Source organism: Colossoma macropomum, unplaced genomic scaffold, assembly GCF_904425465.1.
Source record: "Colossoma macropomum unplaced genomic scaffold, Colossoma_macropomum, whole genome shotgun sequence".
Taxonomy (NCBI): domain Eukaryota; kingdom Metazoa; phylum Chordata; class Actinopteri; order Characiformes; family Serrasalmidae; genus Colossoma; species Colossoma macropomum.
Genome location: NW_023494793.1, coordinates 15979339 through 15995209, shown reverse-complemented (window position 1 = coordinate 15995209; position 15871 = coordinate 15979339). Strand labels below are relative to the sequence as shown.

Below are 15871 nucleotides of genomic sequence, written 5' to 3'. Positions count from 1 at the left end.
TCATACTTACATCATGGTTAAGCTGCTGGCCCAAATATCTAGACAAACGCTTTCAATATGTCATGCTTCATCTTAAAATACGTGCTGTTTGTACATTCGTCATCCACTGTAGAGTCTCTCTCTGTGTTTTCCTGTCTTTCTGTCACTCTCTCTCAAAACGTGTTTCTTATGCTTCTCTGCACCACCCTTTCCACTTTCTATCTCTCCTTTCCTAAAACTCTGCCCAACGTGCCCTTTAAAGCGATGCCCCATAAGATGGGTCCCACGCATTTGGAATATTTCCAGAGAGAAGGAGCAAAACCCACGTTGCATCCTGCCCCCTCTTCCCCCTCTACTGGCTGACTCATTATACCACTCTGGTAAATAAACACTCTTTCTTCTGTCCCTGTCTTTCTCGTCCCAGTTGTCTCAGTCCTCTTTGTCAGTGTCTTTTTAATGTTTGCCTTCAGTTTTGTCACACCCTTAATTGTACCTCTTGTCTTCTCTCCTCTATACATTGCTATTCAATCTGTCCCTCTCTCTTTTTCACATCAAAGAGCCTCAGCTCAGTAAATATACTCTTTCAGGTGTGCACCCACATACATCCCTTTTTATTTTCAAAAGTAAGGGTAGCTCAAGGTTACAGGCTCAGCTTTCTTCTCTATCTGTAATTATGAGAATTATCGTGCATTTTGGAACAAAACCCTTTATTTATAGTTTGGGCATAGCATTTATTAAGGGTATGCATGAGCATGAAAAATAATGCCTGAACCAACCCCTTACCATCGACTTTGAGACCCAACTCAACCAGGCCCGACTAGTGCTGCTAAATTTGAATTTGAATAATTTTTTTTTTGTTATTTCCTTTTACCTATTTTTATAATAAGTATGGGCATCATCTTAGTGTTAGCCTATATCAGGGATGTCCAATCTTATCTGCAAAGGGCTGGTGTGGCTGCAGGCTCCAAACAAGCTGAAGCACACCTGAATCTACTTGTTTAATCAGTTGGCCTTTATCTTCAAACATTTCATCGGGTGACTTCCTGCTTTGTTGGAGTGAAAACGTGCAGCCATGCTGACCCTCTGTGGATAAGATTGGACACCCCTGGCTTATATTAAAATTGTCTTTTTTTTTTGGAATACTTTACTTAATTGTAAGATGATGTGAGCAAACAGTTTAGAGTTGCAGACTTGTATGCTTCAGTTTTGTTATGATCAAAAATAATTTATTACAATGCATAAATACTCTTACATGCTGAAACTTCTTCAGCAACATAAACCCCTCTGAATATATAAGCGTGATCAAAACTAAAAAAGGCTATGCGTAATTGTTGCTGGAACACTATCCACATGGTCGCCAGGAGTCAGAAAGGAGTTGATGGCACTTAGTAATAATAATAATAATAATAAGTATATGAAGAGGAAGAAGAAGAAGTAATTGTCAGCCTGGGTAAGCCACAAGATGGCAGCAGAGCCTTTTCTAATTTCCTTCTTTTCATTTCTTGCAAAATATTTGTATCAATGAAAGTGCTTCAAAATAAGTCTTATATATTTTATGAAGAAGATATAACTGGTAGTTTTCAAATGTAATGTAGATATTTCCAGCACAAAAGACTGCTCCATTAAAAGCTCCAACAATTATGCGCCATAAATCAAATCTGCACTCGTAATGTAACCATGTTGGAACATTTAGCGTAACAGATATAGTTACAAATAATGCACCATTGTTGTTTTGTTGTATCCTAGCTGGAATATATCCTAGTAAAGATTCTGTGAAATGGAATGCAAGTCATAAGTCTTAAGCAGCCAAGAAACTTGTTTAAAACTATTTACCTTTGCATTAAGTGTGTTTTGCCAGTAAAAACACTATTTAACATTAAATAAATAAATGTAAATAAATACAACTAAAAATAAATAGAGTAAAATGTAAAAAAAAATTAGAAGAACACAGGTTGGGTTTCTGACTTCTCCAGTGATCTTCAGTCATTGCATGGATATCCTTCAACAGCACACCTTATTTAATTCAAAGGATTGATTAGCTGAACTAGGTGTTGGATGTTAATTGTAAATACTGCGCATTCGCAGGAAGAGGTTTGGAAATGGTTAACCTAACACATACGCACACACATGCACATAAAATCACAATGTATTGTTTACGCTAGTGTTTTGGGCAAATAAATGCTTACTGCCCAGATAAATAGATTTATATAGCATTTTCTCAGATGGCCTAGGACTTTTGCACTGTACTGTACATGAAGTCCATTCAAGAATATCTTCATGTTTCCATGTGTATTGGTGGCTGTTATAAGCTGTTAGCGTTCCATATAATATAATTAGTGTGCAGCAGTGTTTGAGCTGTTGTGGTTTCTTAACTAAGTCAATAATTTATTTTGTTCTGGCTTTAACTTTTGTTTTGTTGAGTTTCAGAGTGGATGGGGTGCATTTTGTTTGTTGCAGAATGAAAGCTTTTTAATGAGTTATGAGAAATATTAAAGTATTGAAAAACTAAAATGAATTTCAAATGAATGAGTTGACAAAAGAGAAGAAGTAATTTTCTCTTTTAAATGTGATGATATTTATCTTTTCTCCCCGTGCTCTGCTCTTCTCTGTCTCTCTTTGTGCCTCAGCCCAGGGGAAGTCCCGCCGACAGAGTGTTTTGTTTTAAGAAGGAGGCTAATGTCAACGCACGTAAGGCACAAACAGAAGACTTCACCCCATCAAAAGCAAAAGAACCTAAGAATACAACAAAGGAAAGAGGACCTGAATCTTTGCACCATGAGAAGGAACGAGAAAGTAATGTTTGCTAAGACTTTCGCTAAGAGGAAATCTTCACTACACTACACAATCATGAAAAAGGATTAGAAACTTCAAAATGCGAGGAATAACACTTACAACACAAGTACAACTCATGATGAAACATGAGGAGTATCTACGGCTGCTCACAGAGATACATAGGTTTTATTCTTGTCTTCATTGAGACTTCTGATGTAGTGCAGGAAGAGGAGACTCTGGACTCGTGACTAGACGTGTGGTCTATCCAGGCCCAGTTCAACCAGATGAAATCTTAGGAGATTTTAAATACAGAAAGGGCATCTTTTTTTTCTTTTTTGTTGGTTTGTTTGTTTTTAGATGTTCAGACAAGAGGCTAAACTGTTTTTTATCTTTTATCACATCACAAGCCAGGCTCTTATCTGCACACTTTCAGACCTCTTATCCACACTCTACAAGCCTCATGTATACGTCACAGTGTACCTCATTCCAGTCCATACATCCAACATTCCTCTCCCAGTATTGCCCATGTTTGCGCGTGTATCGGCATGCTGGAAATGATGGTTGGGAGTTTGTTGTATGTATATCTGCGTTATGTTGCCTTTTGATATTTGCAGTAATCCTCTAAAACCCCTGACCACCTGTCTCACCTGTTGTTATGAACTAACTTTGGCACCTTATGAAAGTTAAGCTCAGGCTGTATTCTGTAAATATGATATAACTAGTGGTTCACCTCGGAGGACTGCAACCCGAAAGAAGATATAGACTTGACACTGAATTTCTGAGGAAAGAACGTCTTTTGTAGTGTGCACTATATAATTATGAACACTGTAGACTGTACTAAACAGGAAAATATGGATTAATCTAGCATGCTTTTTGAAAGAACAAAGGTATTACACTGCTAAGTGTCAGGACAGACATGGGTGTTACAAGACTGAAGAGTGGGTGAAAATATTGGTGCAACACAAGCTATAGACTCACCCTCTCAACCAATCCAAACATCAGCTGTTAATGTCTGATTGAGTGGAGAATCTTTTTATCTCTTATCTCCTCATCCTCTCCATCACTGTTGAGGGAAAAACAGAATCTGTACTGTGATTTATGTGCAGTGGCGTAGCACTGCGTGATCAAATAGCATAGCCAAGGATTCTGGATGCTGTAGTCTGATGAAATGAAAATCAGGAAATGGACTCCTTCATAGTTCGAAGCCATAGAATGGGCACACATACTACACTTCTACAAGCTGATAGATATCCTCTTACAACACTGTGTTAGATTTGTTCTTTTGCAATAACTTATTACATTGCTAATAATATTGTCAGGCAATACAAAAAAATGAAAAAAACAAATATACACTAAATTGCAAGCTTCCAAGACAAAAAACTAGTCACATGCATCATTTCTCCTCTAATGCTTGTTTAGGCATCCCCTTGCCTTAATGACAGCTCAAAACTTGACAAGTAAGGATTGGTTAAGATGTTTGAGAAGAACAAAGCGTTAACGTTCCCACTTTCCATGATGACAACTTTAGTGTCTGTATGTGGCTGGTTCAACAGACATGGTGGAACACTGGGACACTGATTGACCAGCAATATCATCAGACCTCAGTCCAATGCTGAAACAGGCACAAGGAACTCTGAATGAAACATGCACCTAGTCTGTGAAAGAGTGAGCTAGAAAGAACAGAAATTCAGGTCTCAAGAGACTGGTGTAATCCATACCTGACAGGATTGCCGCTGTTATTAAAGCAAGGGGATAAAGTGTTAGAGAAGAAATGAAGTTTGCAAAGTGAACAGTCCTAATTAGTGGTCACCTTCCAAATTTTTGAGTTGGGTTGGAGCTGTGCAGCGATTTACTGATACTGCAGATTACTTACAATTATATAATATGTAAAACTCAGTATGTGCATGGTGACTGTACAGTTCTAAACCCTTTCAATCCAAATTAACAATGACATGTTCATTATACTAAAGCTTACAATGCCAAATTATGATTTTTTTCTTTTCTTTTTTTTTATGGAGTTTCACCCAAGTTTTTATGTTTTAATACTTTCCTTGTAACCTTGTAACAGATGATGAACAATAACCATGTTAGAATATGAGTATAGCATGGCATTTTCTAAGTGGGGACAGGAAAAGTAAATGAGACTGTAATAAGATTGAAGGTTTATTATTTATTTGCAGGTTTACAAATGGCTAGAGCCATGTTGTACTGAGGGAAGGAGGGAGAGTGTAGTCAAAGTGTGAAGGAGAAGGAAGAAAGAAAGAGTATTTGTATTTTCGGCATGTTTAAGATTTGGTAATGTTTCTTTAAATGTGTTTACAGCTGTCTGAAGTGTATCCCCTTCCATACAGAATTATTAGGCTGTATATTTTAGTCCTTCGCCCATGATAGTGGGTCACATTATGAGCGACGGATTTTCTAAAGTTTAAAATGAATTTTATTTTGTATTAGGAACAGAAGGTTCTGAAGGCTAAGGTAATTTGTTTATGACCGTTAACCTTTACTTGAATTATTGAAAATGTTATGTTTACCACTCAATGTAATGAAACATATGTTTCACTGCTCTACACATTACGTTTATGACTGTAACTATTGCAGAAATCAGACATTTGTACGTACATGCTTTCAGTTCAGTTGATCTGATTATTTGTTTGTATTTTATTTTTGTAGAACTTTTACAGATGTAATAAGGTAGCCAGGAGGGCAGCACTTTAGAAAAACCTAAGCTTCAGACACAATGAAATTCCATTTTAATGTTGAACATTTAAACAGTTTTAGTAGTGCTTGCTTGTTTATTTGTTTGTTTGTTGTACTGTTTTAAAATCATGTCTTCCTTTCAAAGCTGGACATTCGGCTTTTTAACAAGATCGATTGTTTGATTAAGGCTACTGGCTCTTAACTCTTATGTCTAATTTGAAGGTCTAATCTGCAGTAATGTGTGATGACCGCTACCATGACTGCTTATGCTGAAATCACAGTAACAACTAAATTAGTCGTGTTTAGTCCCTTTCATTACTAGGCTTTCAGAAGACTTTTTCAAGCAGGCAACATCATTTTGAATGTAAATTTCACAATCTGTAAGAGCTTCAGAGACTGGCTAATTTATCAGTTCACAATAACAAATTAGTTCAGTAATGAGTTCTTTAAACAGTCTATTTAAAAACAAATGAATATACAAGTTCCCTTATAAAATCTTTGACAAGGACCTGGAGCCGAAGGATGATGTATAAACTAAGGCTGAAATGAAATAAAAACAAGAACAGGGTTATGAGTTCATTTGATTAGGCTCATTCGCTCATTCCTTTGTATATTCCGTGCGGTCAACCACACTTGCAAAATTGTGGCTTTATGAAATATTTGTCATCCACACTGTAATTTCCTTTGTTTTAAGGGTGGCATTTAGATTTTGACACCTTTTGTCCTTACTGCCCATGAGTACAAACTACTGAAGCATAGGACATTTTTAATATAGTTTTGTCTTTATTATGATATTAACATGTCTAATTCCTGACCTGTGGTTTTGTAGATGGAGCAGGTGGAAAACAGCTTGGATATAATTACATGAGAGAAACAGTTATTTGAGCACTAGGAATGCTGGATACATTAAGCTCCTCAGATTTCCTATGAGATGTACCATGATAATCAAGGTGCAACCATAAAAGTGGAAAACTCTCAATTAACCCCCTCTGTTCAACTACATTCTTAAAAATAACAGAAGGTTTGGTTCTTTGCAGCAATTCTATATAACAACCACTTTTGCTTCCATAAAGAGCCTTCCAGTTCTTTAAAGAGCCATTTTTGGAAATGAGATGTGAGTGTGAAGAACCTTTTTAATGTTTAAAAAAACTCCAGATAAAGCATTAATTCCTAGAGCTGAATGTCAATAAGCCAGTTAATTGAACCTTAGCATTACATTGAGGTTCTTCAAACTTGAAATATTCAATATTCATTATAAATCATCTCATTTACAAAAATGGTTCTAAAAGAATTTTTATTTTTTAAAGAGTGTACACTAAACTTACAATTGCAAATGTCTTTACAACATTAGCATACATGGTCAAGATATTAGATAAAGTTAAAGCAAGCTGTCTATCCCAAAGTGAGACCTTAACCAAGATCCTGCAAAAGTCTACCAATGCCTTCTGATCACCTGTGAAGGATGACATTTTAAGCAAAGAAAGAAAAGATAAATTATGTATTTAGCCACAGATTAAAGGTGTAGTTGGTAAGATTGGCATCTGTTTTACAGCAGCTGTTCTTTGGAAAAAGGTCCCAACTCCTTTCATGATCTAAGACAGTCAAACATGCAGTGAGTGTCCATTTTAGTTCTAGCTAGACTCACTTAGTAACAAGAACAAGCCTACAAAATGGTCTTCTGGTAAAATGTTCAGGATTTGGAACAGTTGTGTGACTTTTGTTTTCAAACAATAATGTGCATCTACCAGAGGCATTTGAGTGAGATGATACTGCCTTAGCACATTTTTACAGTAGCTACTGATCTGTCATGATGATGTATTGATATTGTGATAAAGAAATCTTAACTACTACACCTTTAAGGAAGAACATACGCCTCACTTGTGTAGCCTAGCTGCTCAAACATTGGAGTACACATGCCATGTCCAATAAAATACCTGTAAAATATTTGGGAGTGTTCTTTGGAAATTATTTTACACATTCAAGTGCAATATACAAAAGAAAAGAAAAGACAAGAAAAGAAAAAAGAGGTCTTCTTAATATCACTGGAGTTCCTTCTAGACAACAATGAGATCAGGTGGAAAGACAAAGGAGACATTTGCTTAGATATTTGCTCAGATGTTTCTCCTGAGAAATCTCACATCTCCTCTTGAGTTTTAAAGTGAGGTCTAAATAAAGTCACACATTGTGCCTGAGATAATACGGCTAATGTTTAGCTGCAACAAAACTAAAATATGAACTCAAACATTTCTCATTCAAGATTAAGAGCCTTCTCTTGTGTGATTACTATGAGTAATTATTAAAATCTTTATCTGGCCCAGAAGTGTCTAAGGAACTTTAGGAGAATCACCATTAAGTCTCCTGAGGTGTAAAAGAGCAACATTTGAGCAATACAATTTTTTCACTAGGTGGTGGAAATCCACATAAATTGGTGATTACCACTTTGCTTCCAACATCCTCATGCAAATCAGTAATCTCACACGGCCAGACATGATCTCTTAACGAAAACATCTGGAGACAACGATGTGAATTTTTCAGCTAAATGTGGGTTATCAGGGTGGGAAAAGTTGTCCCTGGACATGTGTGGTTTAAGTGCCAGTTCTTTTAAGTATTTACTCAAATGCCATGTACAGTTTACAAATGATTATTCTGCTCGGCCACAGACAAATTTAACTTTGTTATTAGCTTATTTCACTTAATTAGTGGCATATTCCACTGTAGGTAACCTTTATCAAACACTGCTAGCCTAGATATTTTAGATACTGATGACACTATTACTGTACTGTTCTATGTTAAACCCCACAAAAAGTAGGATGGCTGCAGTACATTTTCTTTTTCTTTTCTTTTTTTTGTTCTATTTAATATAATTATTTTAATCCTGAAAGTACATTTGACTAGTAATTTCCAGTCCCAAAACCAGTTCTGATTTTTTTTTTCTCCCACTTAATTCTCTGGATAAATTTTTAGCTTTAACATTTTGTACATGAAGAAAATGTACTGATGAAAAATAACTAAATACTCCCTGCAGGCACAGGACGTCAATTTGCCGTCAGACAGACGTTGGACTCCAACGTTGGACAGACGTTGAGTTTTGGTTGAAAATGAAAATCGGGCTGACGCCAAAACCCAACGTTGGCTTGACGTCAACTCCCGACGTTGGACAGACGTTGAGTTTTGGTTGAAAATGAAAATCGGGCTGACGCCAAAACCCAACGTTGGCTTGACGTCAACTCCCGACGTTGGACAGACGTTGAGTTTTGGTTGAAAATGAAAATCGGGCTGACGCCAAAACCCAACGTTGGCTTGACGTCAACTCCCGACATTGGACAGACGTTGAGTTTTGGTTGAAAATGAAAATCGGGCTGACGCCAAAACCCAACGTTGGCTTGACGTCAACTCCCGACGTTGGACAGACGTTGAATTTTGGTTAAAAATGAAAATCGGGCTGACGCCAAAACCCAACGTTGGCGTGACGTCAACTCCCGACATTGGACAGAGGTTGAATTTTGGTTGAAAATGAAAATCGGGCTGACGCCAAAACCCAACGTTGGTGTGACGTCAACCCTCCGACGTTGGACAGACGTTGAATTTTGGTTGAAAATGAAAATTGGGCTGACGCCAAAACCCAACGTTGGCTTGACGTCAATCCCCGACGTTGGACAGACGTTGAATTTTGGTTGAAAATGAAAATCGGGCTGACGCCAAAACCCAACGTTGGCTTGACGTCAATCACCGACGTTGGACAGAGGTTGAATTTTGGTTGCAAATGAAAAATCAGGCTGATGTCAAAACCCAGCGTTGGCTGTGCATCAACCTCCAACGTCGGACAGAGCATTTGGGTGCCTTGCTCAAGTGCACTACAGTTGCCAATAGGAAGTGTCTGGGATTGAACTGCCAACCCTGCAATTAGTGAACAACCCGCTCTACCACCTGTACCATGACTGCCCCATCCTAGCTGTGGCCACCTTAACGCCTTTCTGAAAGTCACCTTAAAAAAAATAAAGTAAAATAAAAAAATTAAACACACACACACACACACACACAACAACAAAAAACACAAAGCAACGACTCCTTTTTCAAGCTGTTCAGGCTGACGTCAATACCCAACGTTCTTCATCGACTTGAATTCAACCTAACTTCAACCATGAATTCATGCTTACATATTATATTCATTATATCATATATTCATAATTGTTCTCAAAATAAGACAGCTGACAAAAAAAGTACCAATAAAACATTTGCTTATTTATTTTAGTAAGACAACTAAAGACAACATTTTTCAAAGAAACAGAAAAAAAACATCGTTAAATTGGATACATATTGTGCTCCTAACTGTTTTGGGTTGGACGTGTAGCCTCCACTGCCAAACTGTCCAGGGGCTTGTTAAAGGTGGTCTGCCACGGCACAGGAAATATGTTCTGATCCTTGCTGTACCACTTTTTGACAGAAGCTGCAATGACAAAGAAAAACTAATCAGTCTTTGTCTAATGATGATTACAGACTACAATCAGAGGAGCCAATTAAAAAAAAACAAACATTGTAATAGACCATGACATAGGGTGCAGGTAAGTAATTAGCCTAAGATAGGGCTTCTTATATGCAATGCAGAAAATTAGGATTATTAACGGCCTATTAAGATGGTACTTGTAACTACACACTCAAATGCTCTTAAAGTTGAATTGGAAATCAAAACGCTTTTTTTTTCTTAACGTGACATATTTCCGAGTGAAACAGACTACTTGGGTGGGAAATAACTGTGGGAAAACTGTTGTCATTTTTTATTTTAAGGGTTACTTTCAAATACATAGACGAGGCGAAATGCTAGGCAGCAGGCTAGCCTGTTAGCATCCATTTTGCTCTCGCTTTTGTTAGACTTTCATGACACCTTGACATCTTTTTCCTGAAGTTTAACAACATTTGAGCAAGAGATGGACTGTGTATGTCTGTGTAACTGTGCATGTCACTCCTTTACCAGCTAATTTCTATATTTATATCACCAGTTAAAATATATAAATATATTTATATATTTCATGTTCACTGATATACATCACATATTGCACGAGCAGCCCCCCACATATCACTGTATTGAAAATTTCCCAAAAATTACATTTTTAAGCAAAACTGTTCAGTTTTGTTATCTTGTGGGCATTCCTGCTTTCTAGTGATAAACAGGTGGGTCTTGAGGTGGACAAGGTTGAGAACCCCCGCATTACAATACTTAAGAAAGTAATGTATTTAGAAAACATTTGGAATACATATACATTATCTGAGAAAACCTCTGCAGTACTTTTTATTTCACACTGTTCCTTACTCTTACTGGTTGGCAGTAAATGTAATTATGTTAATGTTTCATGAAAAAATTAAATTATTCAAATGAATGCAAAAATGATTACAAAATTCCCAACATTATTTTGGCTCTCATGGCCCGTTTCAGTCCACTATTGCTCTTATAATCATGCTACCCTTTCACCAAAAATTTGCCATATCCCAATAATAAAATCTATTGTATTGCTAATTTGACAGTAACGTGGGTAGCTGTATGATTTTTAGTTAATAATGTTATATGTAACATGGCCAAATGCATGCAGAAGTCCAGTACAACACTATCGCTTATCACTTGTGAACATTTAAACTACTCAGAAGACTGTTCAGTTTAATCATCCCCCAAAGCAGTTCAGTAACACTGAGATTAATAACTGACTCATCACACTGATTTATCAGTATACACCGGTTATGTATTAGACTATATTAGACAGTCTCATTTGTTCCATATACTAATAATAATTATGCAACATTTGGTTCCGACCTGATTGGTTGAGAAGTGTTGTAATCGTGCTGATATTTGTGACAACAGCACTGTTTTTTCCACAGCAAAACTGTATCACTCCGCTGACGTGTTGCCAAGTAACAAGTTTACAGGCTTTATGCATGCAAACCTTAGTTGTTTTGTATTTGTGCTCATACAAAATGAGACATTGATAAGATGGATGATTTTAAGATAACATTGGACCTGCAACCTGTTAGGACAGAAGAGTGTGACTGCAGACGCACATCAAGGTTCAGAATTTGATATTTCTACAGTTCTATGGCTCTATCTGTACCACAAAAGGTGAGCTTTATAGCATCAGCAGTTATCTTGGGCTGTGCACAGGGCACAACAAGCTAGTGCAGAGGTCGGCAACCCAAATGCTGAGAAAAGCCATTTTGGCCTTTCGACAAAAATCAAACCACCTTGGGAGCCACAACAATGTCAATTTTACCATCTTGGCTGTAAATATGTCTCAGTACGTGCTAATGTCCTAGTATAGGCTAAAAAATATAATATAAACGAAAACACATGCTTAATTTGCTCTGCTTTAAGCTTTAGCTCAGCTATAGCCGCTTTTCTCACATCTCTAGCAGGAAAGTTTTCCTCAAAAGGAATAGTTTTTGAAAAATGTCTCTAAATATTTGATTTTTTAATGAGGCTGAAGTCGCTTCTCATTCGCCAGCTTCATGTTCAAATTTTCATATTCCACCTTAAATGATGCCTGACGTACCAGAATGTAACTGCTGCATCATTTAAGGTGGAATGGGAAAATCTGAATGAGAAACTGACTTCAGCTTTGCAACTTTAGTGTTTGGCAGTTTCTTGTTACAGATTAAACATATCAGGAAACCAGCTGGAGTGATTATAATTGCAAATAAGTCCATTCATCTCCAAATTATCAATGTTCGTCTTAAATCTCTCTCAGCCTTTTCGTTAGCTACTAGCTAGGTGAGGTTGTTGTGTGTTGATATGGTGACCAGCAGTCTGCGCGCCAATCTTCAGGGTTAAAGGGTGAATTAGTTATACATTAACTCCAGTGTTTAAGACCATTTATTGTTAAACTGTGTTGAATGATCAGCAAAGCTTTATTTTACTGCAAATGAGTATTATTTTTTTACCTAAAAATCTAATTCTGCTGTGGGGCTGCAACAGGGCAGTAAAAGAGCTACGTTGCCAACCCCTGGTCTAGAGAATTTTACCATTGCATAGCAACAACTCATTTGTTGTAGAACTACTTTTTGGCAGAAGGTATTGTCAGTATTAAAGCATATTCAGTATGAAACTCTTTGATTTATTTTGTTTGTTTATTTTGTAGAAACTGTATAAAAGCAATAGAACACTCAAGGTGGTGTTACAGCGAATAACATCACGGCTGTGATAATCTAATCATATATCAAATCATAGCCGTGACATTATTATGCAATAACACACGATCTTGAGTGTTCTACTGCTTAAATAGCCATCAAACAGAACTAGAATTCATGCCTCATGATAATAAGCCACCCCACTGTGCATCAGAACTCAGAACATGCAACTTGTAACCATATCTGTAATGATACAAATGAAAACAAATACAGCTGATACTGATAATCACAACTTTTGGAGGTCAGTGCCGCCGCTCACTTCTAAGCTAATCCAAACAATAGTGTCGAACGGCAATGAAAGGCGTTTCCATAAAATGAGAACGCCCACATCAGGAACACCCCCTTAACTTTCATTGGCTGATATGTCTGCAGAATGGCTTCTCTCATTGATGGATATGACTCAATGGTGAAAATACACCAGTATTTGTAAAGACGTTACGCATTCTAAATTAATATTGTTTTTACATGTTTTACATGAGCATTTAAAAATATGCACAAATGTACCGATTTTTATGATTTGTATAGAGTACTGTCTCACGGTTTTGTGATCCCCGACTTGAACTTGCAGTCTGAATGCCTATGATTGCTAATGGTAGCTATTAGCAGCGTTTTCAGCAGTACTACACAATCTGCTCCACACCAAGCATTATTTAAATTAATGCGCAATAATGGATTATAATGTGGATTATAATGTCCCTGATGAATCAAAACCATTAAGAGTTTCTGTTGGTTCTTGGGGGTTTGTAATGTGTTTTGGCTTTTCTTGATGGGTTGATAATGTAAACGATCCTAACGATTTAACAAGTGATCTAGTGACAGATTCCAGATACATTTCTAATGCTTCACTTGGAAAATATTGGTCTCTATTGGTAAATATTAAGCTAATTCCCATTAGGGGGCAAAAACCATTAGGTTTTAATCCTAATGGTTCTAATGGTCTTTATTCAGCAGGGGTTATTGTTGTGCTGCCAGCTTGCACAACATAACTGAAAGTTGGGTATTGTTGACTTTCAAGCAACTAAATAAAATGATAAAATGTTAATGTAACAGTAAACTTACCGACATCACAATCTAATGAAGGCACTCGTTAATCTTGACCTTATTGATCTTTTTCGTGCTGTTCTGTTCACTCTGGAACATAAGTGTGGCTTTTACTTCAAGCCCACGTGCCCGTGACATCACGTGAGGGGCGTTCCTGGGGGGATAGATCACAGAAATGCACACAAGTGGGATGCATTACCAATACTACTACTACTACAAAAAAATAAAAAATAAATAAAAAAAGAAGAGAAACCTTTTCAGTCTGTGTATCTTTTGGTTATTCAACTGTCATTTCAAAACCAGCATTGAAAAATGGGAAAATGGGTCAATTCTCGTTTTTGGTTTTGTTTTTGTCAGTGCAAACACTAAAAATTTGCTTTGTTTTACAGTTTCACAAACTAATCATAAAATCAAAAAACAAACAAACAAACAAACAACAATTCTTCACAACAAACAGCACAACAGGACCTAAAGCCCAACACAGAGTCTCCTCTCTCAGTGAGAGTTTAGTTTAATGTAAGGAAGGCGCTGGTGTCGGTGCTGCACTCGGAGGACTGAATGGCTTTCTGTCGTAATGAAGGTGTCTTGATAAAGAAGGAGACACAGGAGAGGCTACAGAATAACACAAATAACACATACATACATTTTAGACTTACAGAACAACATTAACATTATTAAACCACGACAACGTCCCTTTTTACGGGGGCGGAGCCGCTGCGCAGCTCTGCATAACGCGCCTCTAAAGCTCCCTCCCAAAACCAGAGCCAGCGGCAGCTGCCACAGTATTATAAGAACAATCTGAACACAGGACAGCTCACAGCTTTAACTCTTAGGTCTGGAGCTGTTTCTCAAAATAACTTACTCAAGAAAGAGCGGAGGTCTCTCTCTGAGCGAGTGTCTCTCTCTAAAATAAACAGCAGCTGCCAACCGGTCAGTAAAACACGGGTCAGGCGCTGCAGGCACGTCACTGACTTTTAAAAACGGTGCAAACAACCTGCCTGCCTGGCTGGCTGGCTGCGCTCCATCCAAACGGACCAGCTTCACACTAAACCCCGCATCACAGATCCAGTTTCCCTCCAGCGCTGCGATACAGGATGCTGGCTAGGCTGACAATGACGAGCTGATATGGCGCTAGCATTAGCCGCTAACGGAAACCTAGCTAGCTTCAGCTTACACTGCCACAAACAACACAGACAACCCGCACCGCCTGCCTGTCTGCGCTTCATTCACACGGTCCGACTTCACACTTCAAACCCATCCGAGCCTCACAAACCCAGTTTACCTCCACTGACTCAGCACAGTGCGGCAGCTATGCTAGCTAACACTGCCGGGCTAATTTGGCGCTAGCATTAGCTGGTAACAGAAACCCAGCTACTGGCTGTCGATCTAAACTTATTAGCTCGACTAAACTTTAGTAAAGCACACATTTCTGTACAACCCGAATAAATTATAATTACTGAATACTTACCCAGTGTGTGTGTGTCCACCGCTCTCGGTTCGAATCTTCAGTCTTGGCCGCGGTTTTTCAAACGGCGCCCGCCCTCCTCCTCCTCCTCACCCAATCACCTGCAACTACTGTGACTTGAATTTTGAGTGACCAATCAGTCAAAACATGCCACTCTGTCGCTCTGTAGTGCTGTCACCGAAATTCGTATCCTGTGGTTGTGTGCGTGTCATGCAGCAGGAAAATACATGAGATAAATTTATTAAAAGAGCAGTAACATCACAGTTTATTGGTATGACATTTTAACCATATTTATGTTTGTATAAATATATTTAAGTTATTGAACAGCAGTATGTGTGACATTTTGACAGACTGATTTTGTTTACCCAACACCACAACTGACATCCCACAAAATACCAGGGTCTAAAGTTGTCTGTATCCCACATTAGAAGGACTTTAGCACTGTGACGTTTAGCAGATGTTAGGTTTTGGTTAGTTAACACTGTGACTTCCCAGTTAGCAATATTTATCTCATCTTTAGTTTTGTTTTGGCCCAGTTCTGGCTGGGTCCTCAGCCCAGATCTGGTCCATATACTGTAAAACAAGAAGAACTAATTGATGTGGCCCAGATGAGGCCAACACACTATAAAATTAGTACAACTAACAGATGTAGCCCAACTCTGGCCCATATACTGTAAAGTGAGTAGAACTAATAAATGTGGCCCAGATCTGGCCAACACACTGTAAAGTGGGTAGAACTAAGGGCTC

The 15871-nt window shown here is 37.9% G+C and overlaps 1 protein-coding gene and 1 long non-coding RNA gene across 5 annotated transcripts in view; one reads left to right on the top strand and one right to left on the bottom strand.

Annotated features, from left to right (window-relative positions):
- The window catches only part of LOC118813351 (cyclin-dependent kinase 16), a 33627-nt gene extending 26233 nt beyond the window's left edge, over window positions 1-7394 (top strand). For 2 of the 4 annotated variants that reach the window (XM_036578636.1, XM_036578638.1), the window contains 2 exons: window positions 242-359; window positions 2607-7394. In XM_036578636.1, coding sequence (XP_036434529.1) covers window positions 242-342 — 101 coding nt within the window. In that variant the 3' untranslated portion in view covers window positions 343-359; window positions 2607-7394. The remainder of the gene's footprint in view (window positions 1-241; window positions 360-2606) is intronic. The other 2 variants (XM_036578637.1, XM_036578639.1) reach the window with 1 other exon arrangement.
- Window positions 7395-9669: 2275 nt separating this feature from the next.
- On the bottom strand, window positions 9670-15187 carry LOC118812901. Its single transcript, XR_005007589.1, has 3 exons — window positions 15128-15187; window positions 13678-13813; window positions 9670-9895 (listed from the first exon to the last, which is right to left on the bottom strand). It is a non-coding gene; the product is annotated as an uncharacterized LOC118812901 (long non-coding RNA).
- Window positions 15188-15871: the final 684 nt, after the last annotated feature.